At 42.4% G+C, this 23,887-nt stretch overlaps 1 protein-coding gene across 1 annotated transcript in view; it reads left to right on the top strand.

Annotated features, from left to right (window-relative positions):
• The window catches only part of CPA6 (carboxypeptidase A6), a 289,404-nt gene that overhangs the window by 199,854 nt on the left and 65,663 nt on the right, over nucleotides 1–23,887 (top strand). Inside the window, exons 2-3 of the mRNA XM_075828241.1 lie at nucleotides 4,828–4,903; nucleotides 19,097–19,221. Of these exons, the coding sequence (XP_075684356.1) occupies nucleotides 4,828–4,903; nucleotides 19,097–19,221 (201 nt within the window). The remainder of the gene's footprint in view (nucleotides 1–4,827; nucleotides 4,904–19,096; nucleotides 19,222–23,887) is intronic.

Here is a 23,887-nt window from a genome sequence, read left to right as displayed (position 1 = left end):
ATTTTATTGAGAATAAAAAAAACGCCGTCATTGAAGTCCTCGAATCCGAAGTCCAACAACCGAACCTGTAAAAAAAACACAAACACACAAAAAAAAATCAGTAACACATAAAGAAGCAAAATTATTATTCTTACCTATCCTGGGTCCAGCGCTGGAGACGCAATGTCAGCGAGCTGGGCCCTGTATCTAATCCAATCATGTGTGATACTGTCTGCTGGGCCCTGTATCTAATCGTATCTTGTGTGATACTGTCTGGTGGCCCCTATATCTAATCCGATCATGTGTGATACTGTCTGCTGAGCCACTGTATCTAATCCTATCATGTGTGATACTGCCTTCTGAGCCACTGTATCTAATCCTGTCATGTGTGGTACTGTCTGCTGAGCCACTGTATCTAATCCTATCATGTGTGATACTGTCTGCTGGGCCACTGTATCTAATCGTATCATGTGTGATACTGCCTTCTGAGCCACTGTATCTAATCCTATGATGTGTGATACTGTCTGCTCAGCCACTGTATCTAATCCTATCATGTGTGATACTGCCTTCTGAGCCACTGTATCTAATCCTATTATGTGTGATACTGTCTGCTGTATCTAATCCTATCCATATTTTATAGGGCCGTAGTGCTATAGATATGCTATGCTGTCTCCTATACACACATTTTTTTTTGGGCGGACACATATATATTGGGGCTATTTCCCTGACATTTTAAGCCCTGAGTGTATGTTCACACGGCAGCGTCCGTTACGGCTGAAATTACGGTGCTGTTTTCAGGAGAAAACAGCACCGTAATTTCAGCCGTAATGGCATGTGCAGGCGTCTTTCGCTGCGTCTATTACGGACGTAATTGGAGCTGTTTTTCTATGGAGTCCATGGAAAACGGCTCCATTTACGTCTGAAGAAGTGACAGGCACTTCTTTGACGCAGGCGTCTTTTTTACGCGCCGCCTTTTGACAGCGGCGCGTAAAAAAAAATGACCGTCGGCACAGAACATCGTAAGACCCATTCAAATGAATGGGCAGATGTGTGCCAACGCTTTTGAGCCGCATTTTCGGACGTAATTCAATGCTAAAACGCCCGAATTACGTCCGTAAATAGGGTGTGTGAACCCAGCATTAGTGACGCCCCGGCTGCTAGTGCTGCATTGTTGGGTCACTTAGGAGACCCAGCGATGCAGCTGAAAGCTGCGGACCGTCGGCCATGAGAAGTTTGCGGGAGGGGGGGGGCCAGTAAGAATTTTTGCATCGGGGCCCATGAGCCTTTAGCTACGCCCCTGATCTTGAGACCCTAATCCGAGATGATGTAGCCCAAAAATGCAGTTTTCCAGCTTGGCATATAGACGATTCTACCTTAACCCCTTCTAGACATCTGCCATATATATACGACGCACATCGGGCGGGGGAATATGGAGCGGGCTCACAGGCTGAGCCCCCTCCATAGGACGAGTGTGTCGGCTGTGTGTTACAGTCGACACTTCCAGGTAATGAGCGCGATCCCGCTCATTTAACCCGTTAAATGCCGCGGTCAATAGCGACGACAGCATTTCAATCACTGAAAACAGGCGGGCAACCCCCTGTAACGTTCCAATGACCCCCCCCCCCTATGGTGAGATCAGGGGGTGCCGTTGGTTGCATCGCTACCTAAGGGCCTGATGAAGGCCCCCAGGTCAGTCATCTTTGTACTCCTATCTCTGGCAGGGCTTCATAGGAGACTAACATTAGCATTGCAGTATATCAAGCAAGCGATCCAACGATCGCTGGTTCAAGTTCCCTAGGGGGACAACTAAAAAAAGTTAAAAAAAAAGTTTTTTTTAATAAATAATTTATTTTTTCAAAATGAAAAGTTAAAAAAAAAAACCTTTTCCCACTTTCCCTCAAGCACAATGTAAAAAAAAAATTGGAAAATTAACATAAACATCAACATTAACATTGGTATCGATGCGTCCATAAAAGTCTGAACTATTACAATATATCATTATTTAGTCCACACAATGAACGGCGTAAAAAAAAAATTTCAAACGTCAGAATTGCTGTTTTGTGGTCACTTAATCTCCCACAAAAAAATGAAATAAAAATTGGTCAAAAAGTCTCATGTACCCCAAAATGATACCAATATTAACTGCAAAAAAAATAAGTAAAACAAGGGGAGGAAATCTCCAGCTCACCCATCCAACGCCTGACACTCCGACCTCGCACTGGTCTCCGCAACGGTCCACGGTGGGTAGTAGAAGAGATAGAAAGATTGATCCAGCGCTGCAGGAGTGTATTTTAAAAAGGAACGTATTCCTAAATTTATTAATGTCAGAAAATGTTAAAAAAGTATAACAGGCAGGCTTGGTAGCAAGGCAGCAACAGGTAGGTATAGTGAGCCAGTAGGCTCACTATACCTACCTGTTGCTGCCTTGCTACCAAGCCTGCCTGTTATACTTTTTTAACATTTTCTGACATTAATAAATTTAGGAATACGTTCCTTTTTAAAATACACTCCTGCAGCGCTGGATCAATCTTTCTATCTCTTTTGCAAAAAAATAAGCCCTGATACCGCTAAATCAACGGAAAAATAAAAAAAGTTATGGCTCTCAGAATAGGACGACAAAACTCATTTGATTTTTAACAATCAGTTTTTTTCCTTGTAGTAGTAAAACATAAAAAAAAGTATATATATTTAGTATCGCTGTAATTGTATTTACCCACAGAATAAAGTTAACATGCCATTTTCACTGCACGGTGAGCGCCGTAAAAACAAAACCACCCAAAAGATTGAGGAATCACAGTTTTTTTCCTACTCCACCCCACAAATATTGTTTTTCCAGATTCCCACGACATAATATGGTACAATAAAAGGTGCCATGAACATCTACAATTCGTCCCGCAAAAAACAAACCCTCAATATTGATGGAAGAATCTAAAAGTTACCGCTTTCGGAAGGTGGGGAGGAAAAAACGAAGGTGCAAATCCGTAAAATGGCTGCGAGAGGAAGAGATTAATTGCAGCAGAATTTGATGTACATGCCTCCGAGATGTCGTCGGATATTTGGGGAGAAGATCAAAATATCATCAAGATAGACCACAACACAGACATAGAAGATATCATTGACGGATTCCTGGAAGACCGCGGGTGCATTACACAGACCGAAGGGCATTACTTGGTATTCACAGTGCCCATCTCGAGTGTTGAATGCTGTCTTCCACTCGTCACCTTGACGGATTCGGATCAAATTGTAAGCCCCACGCAAGTCTAGTTTAGAGAAAACCCTGGCTCCTTGTATACGGTCAAAAAGTTTAGATATTAGTGGCAGTGGGTATTTATTCTTGACCGTGATCTGGTTGAGAGCACGGTAGTCAATGCAGGGTCGAAGAGATCCGTCTTTTTTTTAACCGTGGACGTTACAGGACCCAGCCAATATTTAACATGATTTCGAAAGCAAGTTGCCTAAAGCAAGGGTAGTAGAGGATTTTCTAATGCCTATTTTGCCACAGTTTCCCACTTTTATAAGGGAATCTAAATTCAGGCAAAAAAGCTAATTCAGGCAACAGCTATCTCCCTGACCCCTGGAATCATGCATGCTTGGTTCAGCCTGTTTACTGCCATACGGAAAGGGGATAAGACGCTGACAGACACATCTCCAGCGGAAAGTCTCATGCATGACAGCAGATGTAGGAGCTATTCAAACTGTCTCCATTCATATTAGATGGATCTGTCTACATTTATCCATTGTGTATTGCCAACTGAAGGTCCCTTTAGATGGCCCGATACAGGCTGTGAAAATGAGTGCCGATCGACGACACAGCACGTCAATCGGCGCTCGTTAGCTCCATTTACAAGGAGCAATCATCGGTAATGTATGACGACAAATCCTCGTTACTTTGATCGTTCGTCCCCATGAATTTGCATCATGTCGGCAGTACATCTCGCTGTTTGCACAGGGAGAGGTGCTGCCGACTAGCAACCATTTTTTGGTTTGCATAAGAGATGCTCGTTCATTGGCTGAACTTTGCCCTGTTTAGTCAGGGCAATGATTGGGAATGAGCATTCGTACAAGTGCCTGTTCTACCAATCATTGGCCATAGACATAAAATAGCCGCCTGTTAAATGATCATTCAGTTGACAGCTACGTATCTCTACGTAACACTCTGATCCACATAAAAGGATTATTACATATTATTTACTACTGCAAAAAGAAGATGAATACAGCATATCCCATGGTTATGCACTTCATGACTCCTGATCAGTAGTATCATAGTCATAGCCTCAGTAGGTTGGAAATGTGTATGCCACCTTTTATGGATTATAGACACGTCTTTCAATAAATATAATCCCTTTTCATCACAGGCGTAACTCAAAGCTCATGGGCCCCAATGCAAATTCTGTGACAGGAACCCCCCTAACTACTATGTGCCATTAGCCTTCATAGTCTTCTCTACTATGATTTTGCAACTTTTTCTTTGATATAATCATGCAATGTTGAATATTTTTATGTAAAAAAAGACTAAAGTATTGTAGGTATGATACATTTGTTGACTAACCAGATAAATGATGTTTGCAAGCTTTCAGAACACACAGGCAAGTCCTCAGGCAAGTCTACTGTACTTTGATATAATCACAACAGTAAAATGTACAAAATAGGATTTACTGGACTATTGGCGCCTTATCCTTCAGTTTGTTTCTAATAGAATTGCCTCAAATACCCATAAAATATATAACGGAGCTGTGCTGAGATGTTATCACTGTCATGTAATTTATTAGAGGCCCATACTTCTTCTCAAATTAGATATTCTATGTCCCATTTTGATTTCTCATGCCGTATTTGTTTACTTTATGACAGAGACAAAGTTATAAGAATCATTCCTCGGAATGATAAAGAAGTGAATGAAGTAAAGAATATGTGCAGTCAGCTGCAGGTAAGCCTGTCACCTCCTCCCCAACATTGTCATACCGCCAGTGTCTGTAAGCCTCACTGGAAGCTATTCTGCATATTCAGCCATGTACTGTATCTAAGGCCCCTAGCACAATGCTTTTATATATGTATCTAATTGTTTTCTTTGGCTGCAATGTATGTAGTGTGGCATTTTAGCGTACATTTTTGTTCCAAACATCAGTCGTACCTTTTTTAGCGTAGGTAATAAAGCATTCTTTATAGTATAGAACTTAAATGTTTAGGTCAACATTTTTTATATAATGGAAGTCAATTGAAAATCTTTCAGAACTAGTACCATCATGACAAGTGTGGTACAAGAAGTTAAGGGGTTATTGTTACCCTTGATAGCAGCAATAGACAAAAAAACTATCCAAATTAATAAAAGTAGATGCAACTATTCCACATTAACAGGAAGAATGGTTTTCACTGGGTAATATGGATCAGCAACATAAATATACTTTGCAGACAAAAAGAGACACCAACATTTTTTTGGCAATGTCTGGATCAATACAATGAAGATTTTTTTTTACTCTACACAGTTTCATATAAAACTTACAATATTAAAAACAATTACAGGTGTAGGAGGTGGGGCAAGGGGTATAACTGCAGATCTATGCAGATCAATGCAGCTGCTTGTAAAGCTTACAATAACTTTACAAGCAACCCAGAGCACCTAACTGACGTTACACTATAAACCAAAGTTCAACAACCTTGTTCAGCTTGAGATCCATATTCAAATTGAAAGATGAACACTTACCTTTCGAAAAACTTACGCTATATTTCAACTTTGTAGTTTACTTATTTTTACATTTTTGATATTTTATTCATGCAAACTCTGTGTGAAGTTGCTGTTACTAGGTGTCTCCCATCCTCTAATCTGCTGTCCACCCTGTGTAGTAAAGAAAAAAATCTGTCTCTAGTTACAGAGCTAGAGGAGACAGACTGCAGGAAATGGAGAGGGTGTGGTCTCTTCATAAGCCTGTCCATAGAAGTCTATGGAGAGGGGAGGAGAAGCAGGGTCAGGGAGCAGAATGAGAGAGCCACAGGAGCTGCTGCCCATAGAAGTCCATGGAACGGGAGCAGAAGGAGGGAGCCGGAACTAAGAGAAAGACAAACAGACACAGACACTGCCCATTCAAGCCTATAGAGTAGGGAGCAGGAGAAAAAAGAGAGGCACAGACATGCTGCCCATACAAGTCTATTTAGAGTGGAGGGGGTTACAGGAGAAGTGAGCAGGAGCATAGAGTGAGACACAAATACTCTGCCCATAGAAGTCTATGGAGGGGTGAGCAGGAGAAGGGAGCAGGAGCAGAGAAAAAGACATATATACCGCGTATAGAAGTCTTTGGAGAGGGGGAACAGGAGGAGGGAGCAGGAGCAGTATATATATATATATATATATATATATATATATATATATATATATATATATATACTCCTTAACATTGAGATTGCAACACCAAGAAGGAAAAGTTTTGGAATTGTAGAAATCACAGTATCTATAGACATGTTAATGATATGCAAATCATAAAGAATGGAAACAAAATATTCCAAACATCTTGAGTTATTCAGTATCAAGTATGAGAACAGAAATACACCCACTTACATGCCTTGGCATGCTATCAATGAGGCTATTAATGGTTGTCTGAGGAATGTTATTCCACACTGAGTGCATTTGGGCACGCAAATCGTCAAGATTGGCTACTGGCAGTTCCCTTTGCAATTGCCGACTAATGACGACCCATATGTGCTCGATGGCAGACAAGTCCGGAGACATAGCAGGCCATGGTTGCACATTTAGGACACACAGACTACACACAGTAGCACAAGCAACATGCGGCCTCACGTTGTCCTGTTGAAAAATGGCTTCTGGGACACTTTGGAGAAATGGCCATACCACTAGTACCACGACCAAATCAATGTAACGCCGAGCTGTTAGTGTACCTGAAATAAAGACTAGAGGGGTCCGGCTACCGTACATTATGCCATCCCACACCATAACCCCGGGAGTAGGACCGGTGTGATGTTGCCTTTTAAAGGCATTTTCATGGCATTGCCTATGTGGTCTCCAGACCAATCTCCGGCTATCATTGCGTCCGAAACAAAAGCGGGACTCAGGGCTGAAGAGTATAGGTAATACTCCGGCCTCCATTGCCATCTTGTTGTACACCATAATAGCCTTTTAACCCCTTAAGGACGCAGCCTGTTTTGGCCTTGTGGCACAGCCAATTTTTTCAAATCTGACAAGTGTCACTTTATGTGGTAATAACTTGGGAATGTTTTTACCTATCCAAGAGATTCTGAGACTGCTTTCTCGTGACATATTGTACTTTATGATAGTGGAAACATTTGGTTGATAAATTTAATATTTATTAATGAAAAACAGCAAAATTTTTAGAAAATCTGCAAAAATTAGCATTTTTATAAATGTAAATGTATCTGCTTGTAAAACAGATAGTAATACCACACAAAATAGTTACTAGTTAACATTTCCCATATGTCTACTTTATGTTTGCATTGTTTTTTAAACGTCCTTTTATTTTTCTAGGACGTTACAAGGCTTAGAACTTTAGCAGCAATTTCTCACATTTTCAAGAAAATTTCAAAAGGCTATTTTTACAGGTACCAGTTTAGTTTTGAAGTGGTTTTGAAGGCCTTATATATAAGAATCCCCAAATAAGTCACCCCATTTTAAAAACTGCACCCCTCAAAGTATTCAAAACAGCATTCAGAAAGTTTCTTAACTCTCTAGGCGTTTCACAGGAAATAAAGCAAAGTAGAGGGGAAATTTACAAATTTCATTTTTTTTGCCGAAATTAATTTGTAATAAAAAATTTTCCGTAACACAGAAGGTTTTACCAGAGAAACGCAATCAATGTTTATTGCCCAGGTTCTGCAGTTTTTAGAAATATCCCACATCACATGTGGCCCTTGTGCCCTAATGGACCGAAACACCGGCCTCAGAAGCAAAAGACCACCTACAGGATTTTGGTCTCTGCTTTTTTTAGATTATATTTTAGACACCATGTCAGGTTCGAAGAAGTCTTGTGGTGCCAAAACAGTGGAAACTCCCCAAAAGTGACCCTATTTAGGAAACCAAACCCCTCAAGGAATTTATCTAGGGGTATAGTTAGCATTTTGACCCCACAGGTATTTTGCTCTGTTTATTGGAGTTAGTCTGTGAAAATGAATATCTACTTTTTGTCAGAAAAAACATAAAAATTTGTAATATTTACAAGGAATAAAGAAGAAAATGCACCCCAACATTTGTAAAGCATCTTCTCCCGATTATGGCTATACCCCATATGTGGTAATAAACTTCTGTTTGGACTCACAGCAGGGCTAGGAGGGGAAGGAGCGCCATTTGGATTTTGGAGCGCAGATTTTGCTGGATTGGTTTTCGGTGCCATGTCGTGTTTGCAACGCCCTTGAGGGACCAAAACAGTGGAAACACCCCAAAACTGATCCCATTTGGGAAACTACACCCCTCAAGGAATTTTTCTAGGGGTATAGTGAGCATTTAGACCACACAGGTTTTTTGTAGAATTTAGTGGAATTAGAAAAGGAATATCAACATTTTTGTCCACTAAAATGTTGAATTTTTTCATTTTCACAAGGACTAAAGGAGAAAAAGTTGCCTGAAATTTGTAACGCAATCTCTTCCGAATATGACAATACCCCACATGTGGTAATAATTGATTTTTTTTAATAGAAATTAATTAGCTTTTTTTGCTTTTCCATTTTAGTTTTTCACTCCCCGCCTTCCAAACGCCATAACTTTTTTATTTTTCCATCAATAGAGCGGTGTGAGGACTTTTTTTTTGCGGGAAGAGTTGTAGTTTCTATTGACACCATTTAAAGTACCAAATAATGTACTGGGAAACCGAAAACAAAAAATTCTTTGCGGGGAGAAATTGGAAAAAACTGTGATTCCTCCATGTTTTTTTGGGTTTCATTTTTACCGCTTTCACTGTGCAGTAAAAACAACAACTTAACTTTATTCTGCGGGTCAATACAATTATGGTGATACCAAATGTATATCGTTTTTTTTTATATTTTACTACTTTTACAAAGGAAAAACTATTTGTTAAAAAAAAAGTTGTTTTGTAACATTCTGAGATTCTTATTTTTGGCGGGACGGACTGTAGTTTTTATTGTTACCATTTTATGGTACATACCAACTTTTTGATCACTTCTAATTACATTTTATTTAGAGCTAAGGTGACCAAAAACAGTGATTTTGGCGTTTTAAATTCTTTATTTCTTACGGCGTACATTATGCGCTAAAAATGACAGTTTTACTTTATGCTGAGGGTCGGCACGATCACGGCGATACCATATGTATATCGTTTTTTTATGTTTTGCAGCATTTGCACAATAAAATCACTACTTTATAAAATAATTTACTTTTTGTGTCACCATATTTTGAGAGCCTTTTTTATTTTTCAGTCAAAAAAGTGGAGTAAGGGCTTGTTTTTTTGCGGGACGGTTTGTAGTTTTTATTGGTACTATTTTGGGGTACATGCGACTTTTTGATCACTTTTTATTCTATATTTTGGGAGGGGTGGTGACCAAAAAATTGTGATTCTGGCATTGTTTTAAGTTGTTTTTTTTTTTTACAGCGTTCACCGTGCGGGGAAAATAACATTAGAGTTTTATAGATTGGGTCGTTACAAACGTGGTGATACCAAATATGTGTACTGTTTTTTAACGTTTTCATTTTTTCCCTATAATAAGAGACTTATTACTTTTGTAAAACATTTTTATTAACTTTTTTTAACATTTTGTTTTTACTTTTTACACTTTCTTTTTTGACCTGCAGCTCTGAACGCTGCTATAATACATTACACTACCTGGTAGTGTAATGTATTCCAACTGTCAGTGTGACGTCACAGTCAGGGTATGTTCACACGGCCTATTTACGGACGTAAATCGGGCGTTTTTGCCCCGAATTACGCCCGAAAATAGCGCCTCAATAGCGCTGACAAACATCTGCCCATTGAAAGCAATGGGCAGACGTTTGTCTGTTCACACGAGGCGTATATTTACGCGCCGCTGTCAAATGACGGCGCGTAAATAGACGCCCGCGTAGAAGAAGTGACCTGTCACTTCTTTGGCCGTAATTGGAGCCGCTATTCATTGACTCCAATGAATAGCAGCGCTAATTACGGCCGTAATTGACGCGGCGTTCAAGCGCCTGCACATGCCGGTACGGCTGAAATTACGGGGATGTTTTCAGGCTGAAACATCCCCGTAATTTCAGCCGTTACGGACCCCCGCCGTGTGAACATACCCTCACTCTGACATTAAGGCTGGGTTCACACGACCTATTTTCAGACGTAAACGAGCGTATTATGCCTCGTTTTACGTCTTAAAATAGGGCTACAATACGTCGGCAAACATCTGCCCATTCATTTGAATGGGTTTGCCGACGTACTGTGCAGGCGACCTGTCATTTACGCGTCGTCGTTTGACAGATGTCAAACGATGACGCGTAAAAATACAGCCTCGTCAAAAGAAGTGCAGGACACTTCTTTCAGACGTAATTTGAGCCGTACTTCATTGAACTCAATGAAGCACAGCTCAAAATTTACGGCTGTCAGAGAAGCCTCGCAAAATGCGAGGAGGAATTACGGCTGAAACGAGGCAGCTGTTTTCTCCTGAAAACAGTCTGTCATTTCAGCCGTAAAAGCCTCTCACTGTGTGCACATACCCTAAGTCTACGACGACCAGCCAGAGGCTGGTCTTCATAGGCTGCCATACATGGCAGATCCGGAGGCCGTTATCTGGCCTCCGGATGCCATCACAAGCATCAGCAACCCCCATGTTTGCATGGGGGCTGCTGATGTGCTACAAACCCCTTAAATTCGGCGATCGCAATCGAGTGCCGCATTTAACGGGTTAATTGACAAAATCAGCGGCGATGAGCCGCTGATCGGCAACAGTGGAGTGTCAGCTGTCGGGGACAGCTGGCCTTCCAGTTCCCGATGCACACTCCCGCCGACAGTGTGCACCGGGAACCGCGCAGTAACTGTACGTCCTGGTGCGCTAAGACACTGGCCACCTGGACGTACAGTTGCGTCGTGGTGCGCCTAGTGGTTAAAGCAGTGGCGTGTGGTCAATGGAACACCAGTAGCTGAACATCTGGTTGGTAGCCCAATCTCATTCAAATGCCTTCTGATGGTTTGTGTTGACAGTGGTTGCCTAGACTCGGGATGTGACGTCCAATTTCACTTGCAGGACATGATGGATCACTATGCACCATTCTTCTAATCAGATAATCCGTGCAGAGGTTCGTCTCCGCACACCTCTTGCTGTCATTTCCATTTTATGTTCTCTTTAACCCTGTACAGTGCAGACATCTCTGCCTAGGCACGTAGCGATCTGCCGGAGTGATAAACCAAGGTTTCTCAGTTCAAGGATTCTGTATCTCTCAGTTTGCAACAATTGGCGATAATTGGGATGTCAATGAACAGACAGGGATTGCACATTCATCCCACACCACTTGATCCAATTTTTGAGGCTTCATGTGGCTAAAAAAACTTATCTTTCAGTCTGGCTTTTAGGCCCCATGCGCACGACCGTAAAATCTTAATTACGAGCTCATTCGTTTCTATGGCAATCAGACACCTTCCCATATATATGTACAAGAAGGTGTCCGTGCTGTAGAAACTTGCCGAAAAAAATAGGACATGTCCTATTTTTTTATTTTACGGACCGTGCACTCCTACTTTATAATGAAATACGGCTGGCTGTCCGCGGCCGTCCGTGCCCGTAATTACGGGTTGTAATTACAGGCACAGTTGTGTGCATGGAGCCTTATGCCCTTTCCACATGCCACAGATTGGAGCTAGGTGCTTGAAAATTTGATAATTTGCAGATTTTAGCGACACCTGCTACTTCCTCGATTTGCATAACCCTGCGGCTTGCTCTTCTTGGTGTTGAAATTTCATTGTTGAGGAGTGTGTGTGTGTGTGTGTGTGTTGTAAGCCGGCGTCCCACTTGAGCTGCTGTATTGGGCAGTCACGCACACGGAAACGGAGTAAACATAAGCAGCGGGTACTTTTTATTTGCACTAAACAAACAGATCCTTTTGCACAGAGCTTGTCTCCACTGGGTAAAGCAACAAACGAAACAATTTAACTTGTGGAAAAACAATCTTTAAAGTCCTCACCCTGTAGCAGCCACCACCTGAGCGTGCAAGTGCCCTTTGTTAGGTGTTTCGTTGATAGCAGTCTCCCTCGGGGAAAACCAATCTCCTTCCTCCTTACTCTCTGCCACCCTTCACACTGTCAGCTTCCCTTTTAATCAGGGCCAGCTGAGACTCAGAACCTCTAGAACCAAAACCTGGAGTGGAGGTATGGGAATGGCCATCCCACCCAGAATCTCTACAACCATTCCTATATCCTGGACCCTGAAATCCAGCTTAAAAACTCCTGCTCACCAACTAACATTGCTGAGCAACAAACTTCTCAGAGATTTACACCACTGAGATAAGAAATCTCAGTGGCACATACCTACCCTCTACCAGTCTTCCTACTGACTGTTTACAGTGTGTATATATAAAGTCTATCCAAAAACTTTTTTGTAGTGACCCTACAGGGGATGTCCCCTGACGATAACAGGGTGTCCCACTATATCAGCTGTAATATGTGGGGGGGGGAACCTGGCACCAAGTGTTCCCTTGTAGCACCACCATAGGAGAAATTAAGCATGACAAATTTCTTACTGAAATCATTGGGCAGTTTAAGTAATACATGGACTTTCTGGGTCCTCCACAGCGAGAATTTTCTTTGTAGATGCTCTCCAGTCTGGCTAATTGTTGAGGGTCCTGAACATTCCCTAATAGAGTATTTAGATATGGGGTTCTAATCCAGATAACCCTCAAATAAAATTGCATTAACAATTTAGAACCAGGTATAAAATATATAATCAAACCAATTAAAATAATTAAGCCAATGACACGGTTCTTAGCCTGGCACGGAGTGCAACTAGTGTATAATAGTATATGCAGATAGGGCCACTTACTAAGTCATTGGTTGAGTAAGGCTGCTGCGTTCATTCCGTTTTTCTGTTCCGTCATAGGAGTAGAAAAGCGGAAATGAAACTGTGATGGATCCTAACAGAGCCTCCAACACAGATGTGAACTGAGCACAGGTATAAGTGACTTAATAACCGGTAATTACTATAATAATTACTTTTAATCGGTAACCGTTACTCACCATAACTGACAGTTATCCATTTTTCAGACCACTTCTGACAATTATCCAACTAAAAGGATTTGATGCATAGCGGTCATAAAAATTGACATAGAACATTATCCATTCCAATCCAATCTTCCATAGTGAGATCTATAGGGTTGAGAAGTAACATTCTGAAAATTCAGTGGCAATGGGATTTTTCAGTATATCAGTTCTATTAATTATTTAACTCTACAATTTCCAGAACACACAGATTAGAAGGGACAATGGTATATAGCAGTTCTTGGCATAAAGTTAAAATTCAGATTATGTGCTCCATGTAATAAAGCAGACATTTAAAAATTCCATTATTTTGGTATTTTAATTCATAAAGAGGATGAACAAACTGTGCTGGCCTGCAGCGCTATACTTGTTTTTCAATGTATCTAACAGGCTCAAACAAGTACCGTAATTTAATAGATTGCCTGGGGACCTAGGGCTTATATTAACCAGGCTTGCGATTAGATATGCTGTTCTGTTTTTAGCCCTTATATTTGTGCAAAGGTAAGGGTTAGGCTATATAGGATACAGATTGATTGTTAAAAGGTCCCTGACCTGTGAATGTAAGCTGTAAGGGCTATTTTATATCAAATAGTTCCACATACTGCTCACAAAACATTGTTCAACACTTGTAATAGTTTTGTTCTGTCATGTGATATAAAAAACAACTTTCATTTATTTTGGGATCTAAAAGTAAATCTGTAATGGAAAAAATAAATATTTGGAAGTCGGAGGACTGAGATTTGTGCATGAAGTAGTATTATGGATCTGTAATACAGAACCCATTGCCTGGTATGGGCCCATAATGTACCTCCACGTACCTCCAATTTTATACAGAAAAAATTGTAGAAAAGCTTTACCAATAATGTCGTCATTGATTTTAGTGCAAATTTTCTGCTAGCAAATGTCAACAGTTGACTTCAGTTAGCCTCAGTTCTCCCAGATTTTTATTGTTTTTGGAGTGCAGTATAGCATAGTCTTTTACACTTCTACACAATAAAGGAAAAAGTAAATCTGACAGATCCCATTAATGTTAATGGTATACATTAGGATTAATTTAGTTCTCCTTTCAGTTGGTTAAAAATAGATCCATTTCAAGTCTATCAGAAATAGAAACCTATGCATAGTGGGGGAGATTTATGAAGCAAAATGTGCCAGAATACTGGCACAAATTGTCCCCAACAAAATAGCATGCACAGCGTTGGTTGCTCATAACTTTGGTCGCTCAACATGATGTGACCGCATCACATATCTTCTGGATTTTTGGTTCCACAAAACACAAGCGACTTTTCTAGCATGGAGTTCAATTTAAGCAAATTTTTGGCTTTGGGTGTAACTAATTCTAGATAGCGCGCAACTCTTAAAGAGGCTGTGTCACCAGATTTTCAAACCCCTATCTCGTATTGCAGCAGATCGGCGCTGCAATGTAGATAACAGTAATGTTTTGTTTTTTTTCAAAAACGAGCATATTTGGCCAAGTTATGAGCATTTTAATATTTATGCAAATTAGGCTTTCTTAAGTACAACTGGGCGTGTTTAAAGTTAAGTACAAGTGGGCGTATTGTGTGTGTGTACATCTGGGCATTTTTAATTGTTTTACTAGCTGGGCGTTGTGAATAGAAGTGTATGATGCTGACGACTCAGCATCATCCACTTCTCTTCGTTAACACCCAGCTTCTGGCAGTGCACAGACACACAGCGTGTTCTCGAGAGATCACGCTGTGACGTCACTTCCTGCCCCAGGTCCTGCATCGTGTCGGACGAGCGAGGACACATCGGCACCAGGCGACAGAGGCTACAGTTGATTCTGCAGCAGCATCGGCGGTTTTTGGGCGCTTTTTTTTCGTTATGTCCAACTGGGCGTGTATTGTGTTTTTAACTGGGCGTGTTTACGTGTATGACACTGACCAATCAGTGACCAGTCAGCATCATACACTCATCTCCATTGATTTACACAGGAGCGATGTGCAGCCACATACACAGAGATTAACGTTAATCAAGTGTCCTGATAATGAATACACATGATCATCCAGCCTGGACGTCATGTGTATTCAGAATCCTGACACTTCTGAATCTTTTCTTTGAGATTTCTAGCACGGGAAACGAAATCTCGCGAGATTTCGGAGGTAAACGAGATTTCGTTTCCCTTGCTGCAAATCTCACAGAAAAGATTCAGAAGTGTCCTGATAATGAATACACATGACGTCCAGGCTGGATGGTCATGTGTATTCATTATCAGGATACTGCAGTAACGTTAATGTCTGTTTATGTGGCTGCACATCGTTGCTGTGTAAATAAATGAGTGTATGATGCTGACTGGTCACTGATTGGTCAGCGTCATACACGTAAACACGCCCATTTGCATATATATATATATATAAAATAGCTCATAACTTGGCCAAAAATGAACGTTTAAAAAAAAAAAAGAAACGTTACTGTTATCTACATTGCAGCGCCGATCACATGCAATAGGAGATAGGGATTTCAGAATCTGGTGACAGAGCCTCTTTAAGGGAGGACACAGGAAAAATATTTTTTTTTATGCATGTGCATTCAATCTTCCAACTGATGCCCAGTACAAGATTTTAATAAGCTGGAAAGATTATCAATACAAATACTTGGTTCATTGGAAAAATTAGATGTAATTCTATGGTTAGCTGAAGTCTGTGATAAACGAGCCAACATAAAGTTAGACATACACCATATAGTATAATGTACCCACAGTGCCTAATAAAAAAATAATAAAATAAATACTTAGCTCGGCCCGTTCCCACGACGAGTGGAGGAGATCCTTCTGCTCCTCCACTCTGTACTATGAGTGTCTTGGCGCAGACACGCCTGATGATGTCACTGCATTGCATCTGTCTGTGCCGTGGGGGTCACGGCCTTTTCACACAGTGATTGCTGCAGCAGGGAGCTGACGGTTCCTTGCTTCAGCATTGGATTCAACTGTATCTGCGTCCTGAGGATGCAGGTACAGTGTACACGGGGACATACCACGGGACTGTACCGCTGAGGACCAGGACTGTTGGGTGGTATGGACACAGCTCTAATACACAAAATGTAACTGTAAATTACTTGAAAATGTGAGAAATTGCTGCTAAAGTTCTAAGCCTTCTAAAATCCTAGAAAAATAAAAGGATGTTGAAAAAATGATACAAACATAAAGTAGACATATGGGATATGGAAACTAGTAACTATTTTGTGTGGTATTACTAGCTGTCTTACAAGCAGATACATTTAAAATTATAAAAATTCTAACTTTTGCAAATTTTCTCTACATTTTGTTGTTTTTCACAAACAAACACCGAATGCACCTGTATGTGAATATGTTTTACTCTCACCTTATGAGCATATCTTTTTGGTACTGGTATTTGTGTGTAATGATATGGGCTTAAGTAAACACAGCTCTGATACACATACTGTAAATGTTACGAGCCATGCACCTGTGAATCCATCACATGACCAGAACAGATTTTTACCCACTGGCAGTAAACATTGAAGGTTTTTGAAAACTGTGAATTCTATAACTTTTTATTAAATGAAGACTAAAGTCCCTATTACACCGGCTGATAATTGGCTAGTGCAGCGAGCGCCGATCAACGAGACATCGTTGATCGGTGCTCATTTGCTTCTGTCACACGGAGCTATGGATGGGTATGAGCGGTCGTTACTCCAATTTCTCGTCCCCATATAGGGAGATGTCCTTGGTGCTTTAAGGTTGTGTATGCCGAGTATATCAATAATTTTAGCCTATGGGGGCAAACACACAGCAATGGCCCATAAATATCGACCCATCCTTAAAGCAGTACTTCCATGTCAGACATTTACGGCATATTCACGCACCTATCTGGAGATTAGAGGCCCGCACCCTGTCCTCGTTTGTTGTTGCGGCTGCTGGCCGCCAAATACAGGCGGAGACTGTGTGGAGAGGTGGCCGGGCTTATGTAAACAGTGTAGCTCGCTGTGCCACTCTGTTTCCGTAATTTATTACAGAATTGAATGGAAGTTACGGAAACAGTAAAGCACAGTGAGCTACACTGTTTATGGATTGCCCAACTACTGCTCGACATAGTCTCGGCCTGGATTCAGTGGGGATGAGGTCGGGGGACCCCGATCTTGAGATAGGCGTGGCTCACTGAGCTAGGACCTGCATCTATCAGACATTTATGAAATTTCCTGTAGATATGCCATAAATGTCTGAAAAAGGAATACTATGTTAACCTGTTTACCGTGGAGGCCCCTCATAAAAAATGGGTTTGTTAATTCCATTATTGTTTTCCTTCCTTAGTATTATTTTTTTATTTCTTGGTCTTACTATCCAACTAGTTTCTACCATAAAAATCATTGAGAAGTGGTAATGGTTATTTGGCGATAATAATGTACCGAGCGCAATCACTGTAAAACAGTTCATCCAGAACTAACACACTTTCGGTCCAATATAATTCAACCCTAGATATCTCAGATGTCGGTCAGACTACCTAGGCAATATAATGAGGGAGGATTATACTGCAGTGGGGAGTCTGATTGATTGCTGAGGTGTCTATGGGAGGGGGGAAGAATTATTAATTCCCTACCCCATAAAGTTCTCAACAGTCAGTTAGACAACCCACCATGGATTATAATCTCCCCATCCAGAGCGTTGCCGTTGGCCAATAATTTTTTTTTTTCAAAGTCATGGATAGAGGGAGCAGCAGTCTGAGCAGCACATATGCCTCACTGCCCCCTGGCCCAGCCCGACCCTGGAGTATATATCAATTTGTGGTTAGTTTGATTCAACAGAGAAGCATTTTTATGCATTTATAATGTTCTTTGCATATTTAACCTAATTCCCTTAAAGATGCTGAAAGAATAAATCCTAAACATGCATATTGCATAATTAATAATGATTTTATCAATTTAGTGTATCCTACTGACAAGGCTTTATTTTCAGTAAAACTGTGCCTAGGCTTATCATAACAGAAGGCTTGTCCAGCCTGAGATAGCTGCATTGTAGGTCCTGTAAAGAACCTCGTCTTCTGTAGCCCTGATAAGACTGTTTGGTTTGCTTGGTGACTCTTTGTGCCACTATAGTGTGCCTACCTGTAGTACTGTAAAAACAATGCTTCTAGGCAAGAATATCTCCGCAATATAGCGTGCAGTGGAGCATGCCACGATTGACTTATTTTCTGCCATATTCTGTTTGACTGACAGAGAAAAAAAACTCTGTATGCTACCGTATGAAATTGATGGCATATGGAGGTACAGTATGGGCCCATAGACTTCTATGGGTGCTGTTTTATAGCTCTTTTGCTTGTACAGAGCCATAATAGTCAGTTACATGAGCCAATATACTTCCAACATTTTAGAATCCACTCCTAATTTTAGCCAAAAATAATGCATCCTAAAACTGACCTAACACTGGAAGGAAACTTGATGTAATTGCTACTTGTTTGTGGGAGTGAATTCTAAATAGGAAAATAGTATAACGTAAAGACATATAATAAAGTAGGAGCAGGTTGATGTATATTTTTGTAGCAAAATATTCAGTATAACTTGTAATTTATTAATTTACACCTCTGCTCATTCTGGGATTAGGAGTCCAGTGGGTGGTCCTAATCACTGACTGACTGACAGCTATCTCTCTATGCACACTTAGACAGAGAAGGCTGTCAATCACTTAGTAGGAACACCCACTGGACTCCTAATCCCAGAATGAGCAGAGGTTTAAATGAATAAATTACAAGTTATACCTGCTCACCTACTCCAGCTCTATAACATGCTGCCCGCAGATTGGACTGCATTTTCAACGTGACAGGTTCCCTTTAAAACATGTACTGCAAGATCTTCAGTCCATGAGTGATGCTATTTCTCTAAAGCCGTAGTACAATACAGTGTATCTGTGTCATTGTGTATATTATATGAATATGATTTACAGGTTAGTTCCTGCACTGCAGGTTGATCTTTGGCAGCCCAGCAGTTTTGGCAGTATCCTGAATAACACAATCACTGATGTTCATATATCCAATACCAGCTCTGAGGTGCTGCTAACATACCTAAGACAAGCCAACGTGGACCACAGGTAAGATGTTTGTGTACTTTCCTGAACTTACCTATTTTTAAGGACTATATATTCAGATTAAAATTAGGTTGCTGCAATTGCTACTTGTTTATATTAATATTATTAATACCTAAAAACGGACTGTAACATTTTCCCTGTATCAGAGAAAGCAAAAACAATACATTTCTTAGAGATCTACAGGAGTTCAGAGAGAACAGAGCTTACATATTCCTCACAAATAAAGATAACGTTACGGAATCAGACCTCGATAGCTTATCCTCGGAAGTGAAAGTATCTCTCAGTGAAAAATATCTATATAACACGCACACCCTAGAACCAATAGGAAGGGAATAGCAGAGAGGACGCCTACAAGCAAGAGTCCCCAGGGACAGTAGGGAGAACTCAGATAGAGTGTAAAGGATCTGCCAGGCACACAGGGGCGTAGCTAGAGGCTCATGGGCCCCGATGCAAAAATTCTTACTGGGCCCCCCCCCCCCCGCAAACTTCTCATGGCCGACGGTCCACTTTCAGCTGCATCGCTGGGTCTCCTAAGTGACCCAACAATGCAGCACTAGCAGCCGGGGGCGTCACTAAGGCTGGGTTCACACACACTATTTACGGATGTAATTAGGGCGTTTTAGCATTGAATTACGTCCGAAAATGCGGCTCAAAAGCGTCGGCAAACATCTGCCCATTCATTTGAATGGGTCTTACGATGTTCTGTGCCGACGGTCATTTTTGTTTACGCGTCGCTGTCAAAAGGCGGCGCGTAAAAAAGTGCCTGTCACTTCTTCAGACGTAAATGGAGCCGTTTTCCATGGACTCCATGGAAAACCAGCTTCAGTTACTTCCGTAATGGACGCAGCAAAAGACGCCTCCACATGCCATTACGGCTGAAATTACGGTGCTGTTTTCTCCTGAAAACAGCACAGTAATTTCAGCCGTAACGGACGCTGCCGTGTGAACATACCCTCAGGGCTTAAAATGTCCGGGAAATAGCCCCAATACATATGTGTCCGCCCCAAAAAATAGTGTGTATATGAGACAGCATAGCATATCTATAGCACTACGACCCTATAAACTATGGATAGGATTAGATACAGTGGCTGAGCAGACAGTATCACACATGATAGGATTAGATACAGTGGCTCAGAAGGCAGTATCACACATGATAGGATTAGATACACAGCTCAGCAGACAGTATCACACATGATAGGATTAGATACAGTGGCCCAGCAGACAGTATCACACATGATAGGATTAGATACAGTGGCTCAGCAGACAGTACCACACATGATAGGATTAGATACAGTGGCTCAGCAGACAGTACCACACATGATAGGATTAGATACAGTGGCTCAGCAGACAGTATCACACATGATAGGATTAGATACAGTGGCTCAGAAGGCAGTATCACACGATAGGATTAGATACACAGCTCAGCAGACAGTATCACACATGATCGGATTAGATATATAGGGCCCAGCAGACAGTATCATACATGATTGGATTAGATACACAGCTCAGCAGACTGTATCACACATGATAGGATTAGATACAGGGCCCAGCTCGCTGACATTTTGCTTCTTTATGTGTTACTGATTATTTTTGTGTTTGTGTTTTTTTTTACAGGTTCGGTTGTTGGACTTCGGATTTGAGGACTTCAATGACGGCGTTTTTTTTATTCTCAATAAAATGGTTAATGAGGGTTGTGTTTTTTTATTTCAATAAAATATTTTTTCTATGTGCTTGTATCTTTTTAAACTTTATTATCACCGCCTTAGTAATGGCCGCTGGCTGATTGACAACCTCCATTACTAAGGCGAGGCTTAATGTTAGGCGGTGCAGAGGCCAACACTAAACCCCATTATCACCCCGGTACCCACCGCCACCAGGGGTACTGGGAAGAGCCGGGTACAAACCAGTACCCGACCATCTGTAGTGACGGGCAGGCACCGGGGTGGCCGCAGGCTGGTAGTATTAGGCTGGGGAAGGCCAAAAACAGTGGCCCTCCCACCCTTGTAATACTGCCTGCTGCTGCTGTGTTGTATCTGGCTGGTTATGAAAATTGGGGGGGACCCGACATCGTTCTTTCCAATTATTTTTTTTTTTTTTTTTTTTTTAAATGACGTGGGGTCCCCCCCATTTTCATAACCAGCCAGATACAATAAAGCAGCAGCAGGCAGCATTACCAGAATGGGAAGGGCCACTGTTTTTGACCTTTCCCCTCCTGATAATACCAGCCTGCGGCCACCCCAGTGGCCAACCATCACTAGAGATGGTCAAGTACTGGATGGTACCCGGCTCTTCCCAGCACCCCTGGTGGTGGTGGGTACCGGGGTAATAAAGGGGGTTAGTGTTAGCCTCTGCACCTGCTAACACTAAGCCCCGCCTTAGCAATGGATGCTGTCAATCAGCCGGCGGCCATTACTAAGGCGGTAGTAATATAGTTTAAAAAAAAAAACACAAAGACATAGAAAAAATATTTTATTGAAATAAAAAAAAAACCCACACAGCCCTCATTAACCATTTTATTAATAAAAAAAAAAGCTGTCATCGAAGTAGTCCTGGAATCCGCCGTAGTCCAACGACCGAACCTGTAAGAAAACACACAAAAAATTATTAGTAACACATGTGGTAGGGTATGTGCACACACACTAATTACGTCCGTAATTGACGGACGTATTTCGGCCGCAAGTAGTGGACCAAACACAGTGCAGGGAGCCGGGCTCCTAGCATCATACTTATGTACGACGCTAGGAGTCCCTGCCTCGCTGCAGGACAACTGTCCCGTACTGAAAACATGTTTACAGTATGGGACAGTTGTCCTGCAGCGAGCCAGGGACTCCTAGCATCGTACATAACTATAATGCTAGGAGCCCGGCTCCCTGCACTGTGTTCGGTCCGGTACTTGCGGCCGAAATACGTCCGTCAATTACGGACGTAATTAGTGTCTGTGCACATACCCTAAGGCTTAGATACAGGGCCCATGTGTGATACTGTCTGTGGGACCCTGTATCTAAGCCTACCACAAGGTAGGCTTAGATACAGGGTCCAGCAGACAGTAATCTTATACAGTATAAGATTAGTGTGTGCTGGGGCCCTGTATCTAAACCTACAGTGTGGTAGGCTTAGATACAGGCCCAGCAGACAGGATCACGCATGGGCCATGTATCTAAGCCTACCATGTGATTGGCTTAGATACAGGGCCCAGCAGACAGGATCACACAATCTGTGATCCTGTCTCATGGGCCCCCTAAGCCTGATACATCGTAGGCTTAGGGGTTGTGCAGTCCCTAAACATTGATGGCCTATCCACAGAATAGGCCATCAATAGCTGATGTGTCGCCCGGGACCCGCAAATCAGCTGTTTTGAAGGGGCCGCAGCACTCGTACGAGAGCTGCTTCCCCTTCATTTCACTACTCGCTCACACTGTGAATCGCCGACACCGATTCACAGTGTGACCGGAATGAAGTGACAGGAATGAAGGGGAGCAGCTCTCGTACGAGTGCTGCGGCCCCTTCAAAACAGCTGATTGGCGGGTCCCGGGAGTCAGACCCCGCCAGTCAGGGCTAACCTTACCTTCCTCTTCGGCCGCGGCGGGAGTTCTGTAGTCTCGATGCTGTGCGCGGCGGCATAGCGCTGTGACGTCATGCGCTGCGCACAGCGCTTGACGTCAGGACCTCCGCTGCGATCCGGAACCAGGAAGGTAAGTAAAGTATGTTACTATAGTAACAGGGGCCCGCGGCCCGACTTACTATAGTAACTTTTTATTGATGTGGTGCGGGGGGCCGTGGGCCCCCCTGGCTTCGGGGCCCGGTCGCAATTGCGACCGCTGCGACCCCTATAGCTACGCCAGTGCAGGCACAGCTTCGGGGTTAACTCCCAGAATTAATCAGTCAGCACCTGAGAATACATCCCTGAGACTGACTCCTGCTTCCACCATTCAGGCTGGCAGGCTTAGGAGTGGGAGAGCCTATCGTAACCTGGCCAGACTCAGCTAGCTCCCACCCTCGGTCTATTTAAGCCTGCACTTCCTGTCCCTTAGTGCTTGTTATTGCTTGTGTTTCTTTCCTTGTGGTTTCCTGGCCCAGCTACAGCTCCTGCTATTTTTGATCCTGCTCCATACAGATCCTGGCTTACCGACTACTCTTCTGCTTTTCGTTTTGTACCTCGCACACTCCTGGCTTGACTCGGCTCGTTCACCACTCTGGTTGCTCACGGTGTTGCCGTGGGCAACGGCCCCTTTTCCTTGCTTGTGTTCCTTGTATGTTTGTCGTGTTTGTCGTGCACTTACTGAGCGCAGGGACCGCCGCCCAGTTGTACCCCGTCGCCTAGGGCGGGTCGTTGCAAGTAGGCAGGGACAGAGTGGCGGGTAGATTAGGGCTCACTTGTCCGTCTCCCTACCCCCTGCCATTACATAATAACAAGCCCATACCTAGTCTACCCCTGGTCCCTGACACCACTATGGATCCCCGTGAGACCCTGGCTCAGCAAATGCAGGGTCTCTCCCTACAGGTCCAGGCCCTGGCTCAGAGGGTCAACCAGCCTGATGCTACCCTGGTAGTTCCCCTCACCGCACCTCTTGAACCCCACCTCAAGTTGCCCGACCGGTTCTCAGGGGACCGGAGGGCTTTTCTCTCCTTTCGGGAGAGTTGTAGGCTTTACTTTAGTTTAAAGCCTCAT

This window comes from Rhinoderma darwinii, chromosome 5 (genome assembly GCF_050947455.1).
Source record: "Rhinoderma darwinii isolate aRhiDar2 chromosome 5, aRhiDar2.hap1, whole genome shotgun sequence".
NCBI lineage: Eukaryota > Metazoa > Chordata > Amphibia > Anura > Rhinodermatidae > Rhinoderma > Rhinoderma darwinii.
This window is presented reverse-complemented; position numbering and strand designations above follow the sequence as displayed.